General features: G+C 46.1%; 1 protein-coding gene across 1 annotated transcript in view; it reads left to right on the forward strand.

The window, feature by feature from the left end:
• LOC142568532 (kelch-like protein 10) overlaps window positions 1–8,570 on the forward strand; it is a 58,396-nt gene extending 49,826 nt beyond the window's left edge. Inside the window, exons 11-12 of the mRNA XM_075678441.1 lie at window positions 2,249–2,374; window positions 8,362–8,570. Of these exons, the coding sequence (XP_075534556.1) occupies window positions 2,249–2,374; window positions 8,362–8,570 (335 nt within the window). The remainder of the gene's footprint in view (window positions 1–2,248; window positions 2,375–8,361) is intronic.
• The last annotated feature ends 5,170 nt before the right edge of the window (window positions 8,571–13,740 follow it).

A 13,740-nucleotide genomic window follows, 5' to 3' on the forward strand; every position in this document is an offset into this window, starting at 1 on the left:
TCTATGTAAAATTAAATTAGAGGCAGGAGAGGGTATTATGAAGTAAGGAGTAAAATCATTTTGCAGTTGCTGCTTGTTCAATATCTGATATGAGAGAAAGAAAGTTCGATAATGAACAGAAGGCTACAAATACAACATAAAATATATAAAGACGATTATTTCCCTACTATTCATGGCTAGGTATGACATCCAAGACTGCATGTTCGTCTAGAATAGGTGCAACTGATGCGTGGAGGCGATTGCATTCGTTTGACGTGCATGGTAGGTAAGAGTTGGAAGAGAAATTAGCCTGACAATGATGGAACACCGACTTGATAACTGCGTTCTAGTCTGTGGAAAATGCGTTGCGGGGAAGCATTGGATGCTTACATAAATCAGGCGGCTAGTATACTTGATGAAAAAGTCGGTAACGCGATAATTTGCTGCGGTATTCTAAAGATGTCATGGGCAGCTGCGATGCAAGGATGTAGAAATGTGCACCGTGGAGCATGACGCAACGCCATACACATGGTGTGATGGGTTGACGGAAGTACATTGAAGAAGTTTAATATGCGATTGCTAAATAATGGCATTTCTAGAATATAGCACCGACCTCACTTGTCGAGAATTATCTTCCGCTTTCGCCAAAGTTAGATTTTTCGCATTAAGATGCACTATGCAGAGAAGCCTGCACTGACTGCCATTTTAAGGCGTCGCTCATTTATAAGGCGCGTGTTATGCATGGACTTTGGCATGGCGACAAGAAGCGTCATTTGCGCCACTTGCAAGTCAGGCTGTTCTATTTTGTTTCACTTGGCAGAGTGCTGCCCTGTTTCGCCCCGAAGAACTGGTTGAGCGAGTTCAAATCATTTACTGCGAACGCACTCATTTTTCCGACTGCCCCAGATCAGCATTTGTGTTTAACTCCTGCAATGCGCTGCACATTAATCTATAATGACAACGAATGGTATGACGACGATACTGGCGGTGGGACACCGGCGACGATGCCATGTCGACCACACTTAATTGGCCGACATTCAATAGAGCGAAGAGCTGTCTTTGCTAGGGGAATGATGAAAGGGCGGCTACGCTGAGAGCCCCGCTGCGGATGACTGCTGGGGGGCGCTATACTGCGGGCGCCTCTCGCTTTCCGTTGCTTCCGAGATGCGTGCGCAGGCGCCACTGCCCGTAGTCGCCTGCAGCGCGCGCAAGGCTATCCGCACCGACTAACTGCCAGGCGCTAAAGACGCCCCATAGGTCTGTTCCTAACGTGTCATGTACTTAATAATTGGCGCAAGAGGACACGCTAAAATCTCGGTGATGGTGGTGCGCGGTGTTCGGATTTGTTGAACGGGAGTTCGCGTTCAGAATGGTTACGAAAACGAAGATGGCTACAGAATACTGGACTATAGATCGTTACGTCATTGTCGCGAGTGCAGATGCTATACAGGGCTTGAAAAGCATGTATTTTCGCGATGGCAATATTATCGCAACTCGAAGCGCGTTTTCTCTGGCACCATCGTCGCCGCCGTGCACAGAACCGAGTGCGCGTCCCGCGTGGAGGTTTAAAAAAAAATGTCCACGGGTGAGAGCGCTGTGCGTTTGGCGCTCCTCGATCATTTTCGCAGAGGAAACACGGGCGCGCAACGTACGCTCCACAATCCACAGACCCACCAACATACCGTGGTGCATACACTGGTGGAACGCACAGCAGACGTCAAGCTGACAAACTCGAATGTTTTTTTCGCCGGTATCGCATCGAGCACTGTCAATGGGCGACGCCTGCAACGCCACTGGCGGAGCTTCTCATCAGACCAGCGTTGAGAAGCGCCCGTTTCTGAGGCAAAACAGCAGCTTCCCGGCGTACTGTGTCAGACCGACACATCGCCACCGCGTGTCGGTAGAACACCGTTCGAGGAGCACGAACACTACGATAAACCTGCCAGTTGATCCGCGAGGACAGGCGGACACAGCGAACTGACCTAACTGATGTCGCGGGAAGACCGAGTTCGTTGTCAATGTACGTGTTGTGCACGACAGTTTGTCCCTGGACCTTCGTTTCAACATGGCATCACGCACTGGAGGGTTTGCGGCGGAACACTGCCTGTGCTTTGACGCGCACCGTAGTTCTGACTGTGCGCTACGAGGCGATGGTCCACGTATTGTCGAAAGCACCTCATTAGTGATGTCGAATGTACAAATAAATGCTAAGCCTTTTTTGCTTCCTCGCCAAATATCTGTTGCACCGCACTTCTTTATCCCCTATCAGACTTGACATCTTCACAGATGGTCAGGCGCTATGAGATCGCCACCGAGATGTGGTCCAGGGCATCAAAGATCCCGAAGAGCTGCAGCGCGTCCGCCGCCTGCATTATTGAGGACGTCACCAACCCAGGTAGGTAGGTCTCATTGCTGTGATGGCCATAATGGTCACCCTTGTTATCCGGCTTTCCATATTAATCTTTAAGCTGTAATTTGGAAGAATCAGGGAGCAGGTAACCGAGTACAGATAGATCATGCAGCGGGGTGGACAACAGAAATGGCAAATCGTTCCTCGTAATGGTGGAAGTGCGATTGAAAATTTTCATTAGTCCTAACGCTCGAAAAAAATACGACGATGGCGGCACGACGACCTAAATAAAAGCGTTGCAATCACTTTGCAAGACACGTACGTGACGCTCACGCTGAGGACCCGCTGCATTTATGGTCGCTGTGTTTAGCTTAGTCACAAGGCAGTACCTATCCACTGAATTCGCGGTGGAATTCGTTAAACGGGGGGCTGCTATGCTTCAGGTACCCGTGAGACATGGGTCCGATGCCGCCTAGCAAAGGAGTTTTTTTTTTTCTTTTTAGAGAAGCGGTCTGGGAAGACGGTTACATACCAAAAGGGTCGCATAGTAAAATTGCGTGAAGTAGTCGAAGATTGATAATCGCACTAAGAAGTGAATTATGCGCTTGAATGGCTTTCTTTGCCCCTAGCTGTCGCCCGTTTTCGTGTCCGGTGGTGGATGGTCTATCACCGGCTATGCAAAATGTGTGTGCTCTTGCGCAGCCGACTTGAGGGGTGCGAGATATATACATGTATATTGTGGAAACAGAGAGGCGCTATTTTGGACAATTACTTACGGAGCACTGCTCAAAGGGGTGCGTTAGTCGCTGTACGTGCTGTCCCATCATAGATAGCACTGTGGCGTCGTGTAGACGCTATGGTGAAACTGTGTGTGTAGCACCTCTTCTCTCGCCACCCTCTTCCCATGTGACATGTGCGGGAGAGGAAGATGGCAGTCACTTTCTCCGCCCAGGCCGTCCGCTGTAGACAACACAGATAAAATGAATCGGCTGCTGCAGATCTTCTGGCTAAACGTTCTGTCTTCCACGGAATTACGCAATGAAGTAACAAACGCTACCTAAATACCTAAATTAGTCCTCAAGCGCATCATTTATTATGGAAGACAAATTGATTTGTAGAAAGGCTCAGTTATTCGCTTACATCTATCATCGTGAACGGCTTCAGTACAATTTATCGCTCTGTCTTGTTCGTCGCAAGCGTTCATTCAATCTGTTTTCTTATTAGCTAAATAACATTTGTCTGCTTTTCTTTTCCTCTCTGATTACTTTTCTGGTAGCCGCCTGGGTATAGGCCGCCGTGTTGAAGAGCCACCAGGTTCTGAAAACCAAGACTGCAGTTGGCCGGAAACTAGCGCAAGGTGGCTGGCAGAATAAAACACAACTGAGAAAAAACAAAAGAATTGTGTGAATTTTTTTTAACGAAATACCCGTACGAAAGAATGAAATAAAAATTCCAATAGCAACCACTCATAGTGATTGTCAAAGTTTCCTTCTTGGAAATCGGTTGTACAATTTCGTTGAACACTGCTTATACAGCAATAGCAGGTCATTCGATATAATGCAGTGCAGTAAATGGCGAAACATGGACAACGTGTTGCACATCTATGAAGTGGGTGACTCTACCACATCAGCACACCAATTGAGAGCACCGCGTGACCACGCAACGCAACTTATACGACTGCAGGCTATACTGTCTCCAGTATGGGCCCAGTTTTTATTGCAGCACTTTAGAGATTGGCCTAGTTGAATATGGCTCCAATGTCCTTTCATTTTACTGAGACACTGAAATAGCAGACTCACCAAAAGTAGGGGAGAAGGGGGATGAAAACCTCTATTTCACACGAATTAAGCGCTCGATGACTTTTATTATTTGTTGAGTCACCGGTACATTTGTATGGGAAGAGAAACTGAGAGGCGAATTCTTAATGAGAGGTAAAGCGAAGAGCTTGGCCGGAGTATCATGTCTCAGGCCTGCTACTTCACATTGGAGTAAAAGGTAAGGGGAGAACGCAGGTAAGAAGAAAAGAATGAGGAGCGACGATGAAAAACGACTTAGCCATATGCGCCTGCCGTCCCATCAGTGTTCCTGAATAGTGCGCGAGGAGGCACAGAGAGAGAGAGAGAGAGAGACAAAGGTTTATTCCTTTTGGCATGACACGCCTTCCTCGTATAAAATGGAAGGGCGCCATTGGGTCGCACCGCACCGCGTGCCCGCTGTATGAACCTTCGCTGCTCCGGCCGGTCTGAGCTGGTCAGTGCAATATCTCGGGAGAAAGGTGAGGATAAAGGAATGTGATGGTAGCCCAGAGGGTGCGGGCATTCTCATGTGCAGTGATACAATGTAGGCCGCACAGGGATGGAAGTGCTGCGCCAGTTGTTCCAGCTTGCTCAGAACACTGAGCTGAGCGAATTTGCGTGCACGTAAACATTAACTTGGAATGAAGTCGGGAAATTTTGCGGGATGTTCGTGTTCAGTGACAAACCGTACAGCCGTGTGTTGGCTAGCATTTAGCCCCACAAGTCGAGCTAAATCAATCCGTTACAACGTCGGCGTCATTGAAGTGTGGGTGTGTTTCGAGGCGCCTTGTAACTTGGCCGCAGGAAAACGAAACTACTTTGGATACAACGCATTACGAACGCTTTAAATATGTCTTACACGTTTGCGTAATATTCGGACCATATAAATATGATTTGAGCTGGCGCTCTTTAAATGGGGCAGTCGGGAAAGAACGCCGCAGTTTTAGCTGAGGGAATAGGTCGTGTGATCTGTCGTTACATAGGGCTGGTTTGCGCTCCCTATTGGCAAATCTGCATCGATTAAGGCTAACACCATGCGTGTAACGCTAAAATACATTTCGCCCCTGCACCACAGGATCGTAGTGCGGCATGCTGACAAACGAGCTGCTTGCTTTTTCGAAACTTCTTGACCAAAATATGCAACGTCAACTGTACTCGTCCCTCAAATTTTCACTCAGGGTACTCTATATTCTGCAAAACCGAAGATGTAAAACGGGTTCAAGTCTATGGCCAAATGACGGCCGTAAAAGGTCGGAGAATACTCGAACGACAGAAATTGCGTTAGTGGCAATCGTGTTCAGGATGCGACTTGCAGACCCAGTCCGAAAGTTTGTTGTTCAAAACAACGGTCACTGTTTTAAGATTACTCTAAGGGAGCTCTAATATTCGAGCTTGTGCAAAATATCGGTGAAGCTGGTAAGAAAACCACTAAACACTTTTTTTTCATTTATTCCCTTCATAAATGTCACAGTTTCATTTTCTTCTCGACAAGCCATGTGGAATACTGTGAAACATGCAATGACCAAAAAAATACATGCGCATTTATTCTGTGGTAATCTTCTATGGCAAAAAAATGTCACCAAGAATTGAAAAAAATAACTGAGGACATTACGCGAACAGCGTTCACTGTATGTTGATGGGTATCATTCATGGTTGTCACAGTCAGATGTATTCGCGTACAATGAACAAGAAATACTGATTAGCTAACATTATGAACTTACTTAATCGGCAAGATCTCAGTGAAAAAGCTGTGGAGGATGTCGAAACGTAAGCGATAATTGGATTTAAAGCCAACCTAGGATTTGCCTTATCGAATATCTTTGTCCAATGAGTGAGGTAATAAATGTCAGCTAATTAAGCTTAAATATTAGTTGCTTGTATTAACAAAAGCCTAGCGACGTGCAGTGGGGGCTGTTCGCGTAAATCCCTTCGTTTTTTTTTGTTTTTTTTGGCCACATTCAGTTGCCATGTCCGGCATGTAACATAAAGGGACACTAAAGGGACACTAATCAGCTTAGACTAATGAGGCATTGTGTGAGAACCCTGCAGGTATTCATTTAAAAAAAATCGTTTAATTATTGGATGAGAAAATGAAGGTCCAAGTATCAGTATTTGAATTTCGCGCCGAAACCCCAGCGCCGGAACGTCAGCGTGACGTCAGGGATTCCAAAGTATATTTTCGCATTTGGGCCGCGTTGGCTGAATAAAGGTTCCCGAAACTTGCCATGTTTAATATTCGGTTCCTTTAGAACACAATGTACCCAATCTGTACCGATATATATAATTAGTAGGCCCTAGAAAATGCCATCAAAATCCAAGACGTTACAGTGGCCCCCAGGTGCGGGAACATAAGTAGGCGTCGCCACTCGTATTTCGTTCTTGCGCTTTTTCTGGCTTACCAAACGTCTTATCGTTGTAAGAGTGGTGGTTTTCGTGTTGTAGAACCGTAATTCACTGATGCAGGAGAAATCATTTTTCACTTTAGTGTCCCTTTAATAGTGATTTCCGAGGAAGGAAGCTGGGTTTCCTTTGCCGTGAGTATGACATTTTTTTTCCTTATGTGAACGTTTCTCCACCTTGAGTGCTTCCGCAGAACAGATTCACCGTAACCTAATAGTGTTCTGCAAAGTCAAGTACAGAACATCTTTAGCTGATTTGTCTGTACTTCTCTAATGTTCAGCCTTACCTAGTATGCTCCAAAATGCATATATTCTGCGCCAAAAGAAACGATTCCTGCCCGAAACCTGCTCCAATGCGCCAGGTTCTCTGCTGCCAGAGCTGCTCCATAGCTTCCTTGGCCGCTTCCATCCCTGGCCATAGTATGAGGGATATTATGTGGAGTGGAGGAGGTGAAGGTAAAGAGACAGGGGAATGGATTTGTTTGTAATTATTGCCACGCGACGGAATCTTCTCCTTTATGGAAATGGCATAGTGGTGAGAAGTGTCTCCTGCTAAGTATGTAATGTGTTAGCGTTTAAGTGCAGTTCACTGATTCTGTCGGTGCGTCGTCTGGTTTGGATTGCTCTTCCAATGGCGCCCAGTTAGCGAGCTCTCGGTCTACTGCTTTACCGCATTCTCAAGCTGTCTCTTTGCGGCTTTTTCCTCACTCTCCAGCTTTGTTCAATGGGAAATGAAGCTTCAGTCATTCATTCTTTACCATGGAGAGAGGCGTGTATGAGTGTCCAGGCGATACGCACCCTGTGTAACGCTGTGGGTTGTAATGATGTAAGGATGTATGTGTAAGGTGTCGCCAAATAATTTGCCAAAGTCCTAAAGGCGGTTTTCGAATCAGTGACCTCTGTGATTGATAGGTCTGGTTCCCGTATGGTTGAAGCGTGTATCACGGCCAGGGTGACAGAGGCCTCCTGCACCGCGCCACTGTCCACACGGATGACCGAGGCCGAAGCCTCCACAGAGTGTGTTATCTTGTACGAATATGCACAGGGCCCGCCTATGGGTACCGGGCCACGTCGGTGTATAGGGCTGGTGCGTCCTATGTGCCTTCGCCAAAGACTAGGGCGAGGGCTCGAGCTCTTGCCTATGTCAGGCCTTTGTGACGGTTAGGGTAGACACTCTGGAGTTGTTTGTCAATGAAGTGTTCAAGGAATTACCGCCTCCTGTACCAAGACGGCTAGAAGGTGTCCGCATACACCAAGCCCAAGATGGAGTCAGCTCTGCGGTCATGACGTACTGCATCAAAAGATGGCCAGACAAAAATAAGGTGCCTCTGAAGATCGCTCAATTTCGGAAGGATAGGGACAGATTGAGCATATACGACAGCATCATTTGGCTGGACTGACGACTTGTCATTTCTTCAGCTTTACGCCAGGACAGTTTCGCCCGCTTACACGAAGGACATCGGGGAATGCATGCACAGCAGCCACGAATGGGCCAGGTATAGTCTGTTTGGTGGCCCAGCTGTAACATGCATGTTGAGCTCATGTTGACCCCGTGTGCCATATGCGCCGAGACTCGAGTTCAGTTTTCTGAGCATATGTTGCCAACGGTTATGCCCGACAGGCCGTGGCAGCACATTGGCATCTATCTGTTTCAACTTTGGGCGCGATTACATCCTGATTGCTGATTATTATTCCAGGTTTCCCGAAGTAGTCTCTTTAGGGTCCACCACCGCACCAACAGTCATCTCTGCGATCAAGAGCTGCATTGCGCATTTTGGCATAGCAGACATTTTCCAGACCGAACGCCGACCGCAATTTGCATCAAACCAATTCGCAGAGTTTGCGCGGTCATGCGGCTACTGTCACGAGACCAGCAGCAGGAGGTACTCCTCCAGCAATGGTGAAGCAGAGAGCGTGGTGTGCACGGTGAAGGACGTGCTCTTCAATGGCACTGATCCCTACCTCGCCCAGTCCCAACGACATTTCAACGGCTCAAGTCCCGATAGGAAGGGAATTACAGTCTCCCGAGACTGCCGAGTGAACTAGTGCCATCATTACCATGCCACGCGAGTTTCAGGGAAAATGACTCGTGGAACAAGGTATGGCCTACAAGCGATGACCTACAATCGCCATCATGCTTCAAGTCTACTGGCCCTCCTGAGTCCCAGAGGCTACGTATGGATCACCGATACATGCTGCAATGGCGAAGTACTCTCACAGGCTCGGCGTCCACGGTCCTACTTGTTCCCACCTCCAGAGGCATCCTTCAGCGTAATCGTGGACACCTGCTACTTTATTCATTGCGAGCGACCCCAGCTCAACTGGCAGCTTATCCACCTGCCCCTCCCGAGATCATGCAGCCTGCACCTCGAGAAGATTTAACGCAGCCAAAAGTAGCGCTGCAGGAAATGTTGACACAGACTTGCGGTAGTCGCATAATGAAAGTCCACAGCGACGGTTGAGCTTCTAGGGACCTATTCTTGGATTGCAGCGCGAAGTGACATAGACAGAGACTAGAAGCAGACAGGACGAGCGCTCGTCCTGTCTGCTTCTAGTCTCTGTCTGTGTCACTTCGCTCTACAACCCAAGAATATGTTACAGTACCAACTTGCCGAACTCTGTATCGTTTTGCATTCTAGGGACCTGCCCCAAAAAATGTGGAAACGAGGGATGTAGAGGTGACCACATGCATGCCTTGCAGCAAATGGTCATAAGGTGGTGCTACAATCCACGGAAAGCGCCAGGTATATAATGGGCTTTGGGGAGAGGGAATAAGGATTTTGTTTTTTGGTGTCACCTGCCAGTGTTCCCCCTCGTCCCCCGGCTCCTGCACTGAAAAGGGTGTTGTATTTTTCATCTAATAAAAAAAGAAAATTTGTCTATTATGTCAGAGATTAGTTTACATTGCTGTAAGAAACAATGTTGTGTCAGCTTCTCCTCTACTGCTGTCGTCCTGTGTATTTTTATGACTTTTAAGATGTATATTATTTGAGGTATTCAAGAAGGGGCAACAGCCACAGCGAGTAGTCATCTTATCTAGCCCATAATGGGTGAGACAAATCGTAACAGGTACTTTGGATTTTATGCCTAATAATCCTGACTTAGTGCCTTCTGTTCATTATTCAGAAGGGTTAAGTGACCACCATGTGATACACTATAATTGTTCCCTTCAGTCGAAGCAACGAATGTCTTCAAGAAAAATAATTTGTAATTAGGCCAGAGCAAGTTATGGCGCCATTATTGCTCTACCTGAAATTTTCACTGAAAACTGTCAATATCGGAATCGTTACGTAGGAGTGTCGATGTGAACTGGGCAATTTTCAAAAATAAGATATTGTCCCGTATTCATAAATACGTGCCGACTCGCTCTATTCATGCTGCTTTTCACTCTCCTTGGTTCAGGTCATCACTCCTTCGTTTACGAAATAAAAGAAGTGCTCAGTATGTGTCTACCGCGTGTCACACAATCAGGGAAGGAGGGGAGCGCGATGGCTTTCAGAAAATTACTAAAAAACATTCCTGATGTCACAGTGCTGCTCCGACACCCGACACATGAACGCCGAGAACGAATGCATTGTTGCCATGCAATAGCCTTTACCACCACCCAACCCATGCAGATCTAGTAGTAGGGTGTGCAGGGTCTGACTACGGTAAAGTGAAGCCATATTGAATGGGAACAATGCTTCATTCTGGTAGTCTGGGGTCGAAAGTACTTTAGCTTCAATATCCATTTTCCACACATTTGCAATGACTTAAACAACTAGTAAAATGTATTAGCAATAACTTTGCGCTCCACTCTCACAGAAGTGTTGGAACAGTTTGGACGGCGAAACGTGCGTCGTTCAAACTGTTGAACAGTTCTGTAAAAGGTGAGTACAGAGTTCTCGCTAACAAATGATGTGCACCAGCTTTGAACAACATGAGGAAGCAGTTGCTAGAACAAGACTGTGCTCAGTGCCCGTACGGGGCGTCTGTATATTTCGCAAAATTGTTTGTGGGCCCAACTGCCCATACTTGACCGTGGTAGTCCTACCTACTCATACCTTTGCAAGCACAAGCATGCGGTCGTGCGCACGGAAAACAGTCTGAAGAAGCGCTCCATTATTGCAGACGACAATCGAAGCTGCGTTTTCTACATGTGCTCACTGATACCCTGACGTCCAGAGTGAGCTAATCATGGGAACTATATATACATCGCATAGGGATATTGCCGCACTCCCGTCAGTGCTTTCTCACGAGCCCAGCTTGTTCTGTAAATGAGGTGACACGTTGAATGTCCGCCACATGATATCTTGAAATGCTCCTTGCCGTTCTATTTCGGCCTTTCTTCAGCCATGCAGCAGGGTTATTATCACGGGTAAAAATGCTCAGTTGGTCCAACAAACAGTTTGCTAAATATTCGAGCGTCGACTGCCTTGGAAGACACCCTCCGACACACCCTCCTACAAACACGCAAAAAGAAAGAAGAAAAAAAAAAGGAAGAAAACTTGCCGAGAGACCCGTCTGTGCAACTATTTCAATAATTAGATGGGAATGATTCCTCGCTCTACCGACTAGAATTGAGAAGGCCGCTGACACGCATCACGTTTTCTTATTAGTTCTCGAAAAGGACAAAAATACGTTAACCGACGAATACGATACTCCATAATGCGATATTTGAGCGCATCTCTATACACGTTATCATTTCGCGTGTCAATGTTTTGTATTATGATTATATAGGTACATGGTTTATATTAGGAAGAGAACGCTGTCAGTAGCGTGCTTTGTTTTCGTACAGAAGGCACGCGCTACTCTGGCGCCATATCGTAGCCATCGTCGCCGCACAGCCCGTCTTGCGCGGGCTATACATAGAGAAGATAAAAGAAGATCATCTATAAAGAACATAACTACGCGAGATACTAACAACTGAAGACTCAACATCAAAGTGCGTAAGCTTGATAACAAGGAGTGCGTGGCTCAGTACCTCAAAAGCTTTGCTGAGGTCACAGTAAGGGCTATCAGCGTGCCCTCTCTCAAGTAGCGGCGCGTCATGATACTTGCTAGACTTTCCAGACAGAGAGAATTGCATGCTCATGCGGAATCAAGTAGATATTCACACTAAACAATATGCAGAAACCATAGACTACTGAATAATCGGCACGCCAACGATACGAGTGGTCGTTTTGTTATTGCAGAACTGTAATTTATTCATTCACCTTTTTAACCGCCGTAGTTGCTTTGTGGATATGGCGTTGGGCTGTTAAGTACGAGGTCGCGGTATCGCATCCCGGCCACGGAGGCCGCGTGTCGATTCGGGCGAAATGCGAAAACACCTGCGTACTTACATTTAGGCGCAAGTTAAAGAACCCTATAGGTGATCCAAATTATTCCAGGGTGACCCAGAACGGCGTGCTTCAGATCGTGATTTTGGCGCGTAAAAATCCATAATCTATTCATTAATTCACCTTAAATTAATGTTCATCTATAGTGCCTATTTTTAGAACAGCACAGAATCACTCTATTCACGGGAAACGTTCTTTAGGAACTCAATAGTAAATAACTCCTTAATGTGACAGAGAGACAAAAGGCAATACTTTGAAATATGTCACGTACCGCAGTTACATGCCGGCATTGTCCTTTCGGCATAAAATTCAAGGAATGTTTTTATTAAAGTGGCATCGTATTTTGTGCACAGATACCTACACACTTGGCGAAAAGGTAGTAGAAAGGTAGTAACGAGTCCAGTAACTTTCGCAGTCATTACTGCATTTTCACTAGCTGTTTACTATTTTTTTAGAAGTCAGACTTAGTTAAGTGACGCAGTCACTACGTTTCACAGACAGTTCCTAGCCTTTTACTACCTAATTACTAACGTAAGATATCCACAAGCGCACGACGGTCAAGTCAGTATTTGCAACTAGCCCCTCTTAGCCGCGATTTATTAGGCTGTGTAGTAACAATCATAATGCGACATTTACATTAGATTTGCATATGACTATAGTTTCTTTAGATAAGTTGGATTCTTATACGCGTTCCCTCGTAGAGTACGCATGTACAGACGGTAAGTTAAACGAATCTATGCTAACTTTGTGTAGTTATCCAAACACATTGGTGTTGACTGGTACAACCTGTACTCTTAACTTGTACGGCTATACCGTGTGTCCCAGCTAACGTTAGCGAAGCCATTCAAATAAATAAAAGATGTATAAAAAACACAGTGCAAGACACGATTATACATAAGACCTACGTTGTTCGGTCGTCAGAGGTCTGACGACCGAACACCGTAGATGTAAAGATTGTATCTTGCACCATTCTTTTTAAAAGCGATTCTTTCTTTAAATGGCTTGGCTAACGTTGGCTGGGACACCCGGTATACTATACCAATACACTATACTATATACTATAACCATGAGGTTCTTGTCAAACATATGTCACGTAGTGTACAGGTGCTCATTTTTAAGTATTACGTAATTTGTTTACAGTGGCCTTGAGCTGTATTGTTCGAAGAGGCTGACATTACTAGCACGAGAAATCGAAACACATGTTCAACTACTTAAGGAAATTTCAGTAATGAAATTCTTAATTAATTACTTTACGGCACATATATAAATTTACAAATTGTAGCCGCTGAGTTTGCTAGGTGTATCCACTTGGAATTAATTTCCAGAATGGCACCAGTGTAGAGATATGCGCCATCAAAGTCGCCGCCGAAACGTACCGTTCCACTTTTCTAACAAAACGCTTTTTTATGTCTTGAAGAGCTAAGGTAACTGGAATGCCCATGTATTTTGTCCCACACTTCGAGAGATATATCGAAACTGGCGTCCTCTTGGAAATTAATTTCAAGTGGATAGCTCTTGCAAACTAACCGGCTACGATCGTAAATTGCATTCTGTGCCGTAAATTAATTAAAGGGCCCCTGAAACGGTCCGGACAAATTTTGTAGATGCCTAGGGTACAGCTAAAGTTAATCATTCGCACCACAACTTGTGTGAAGCGTCTCATGTTAAGAGAGCTACGGATGATCACAAGTTACCCTCCTCCATGGCCATGCATTTTCTCCTCAACTCGTTCGCCGAGTGATCGGGGCTAAGCTCCGTCTTCACTGGCTTTGCGTCACGATGGCACGTCGTGTCGTCGACTTCCGGTTCTCTAGGAGCGAGCGAGCGAAGCCTCTCCAACCTCTCCGGCAGCTGCTTGACAGTCGACCCCAAGCGAGAGCTATCGAAGCGGCGTG

Source organism: Dermacentor variabilis, unplaced genomic scaffold (assembly GCF_050947875.1).
Source record: "Dermacentor variabilis isolate Ectoservices unplaced genomic scaffold, ASM5094787v1 scaffold_20, whole genome shotgun sequence".
Lineage (NCBI taxonomy): Eukaryota > Metazoa > Arthropoda > Arachnida > Ixodida > Ixodidae > Dermacentor > Dermacentor variabilis.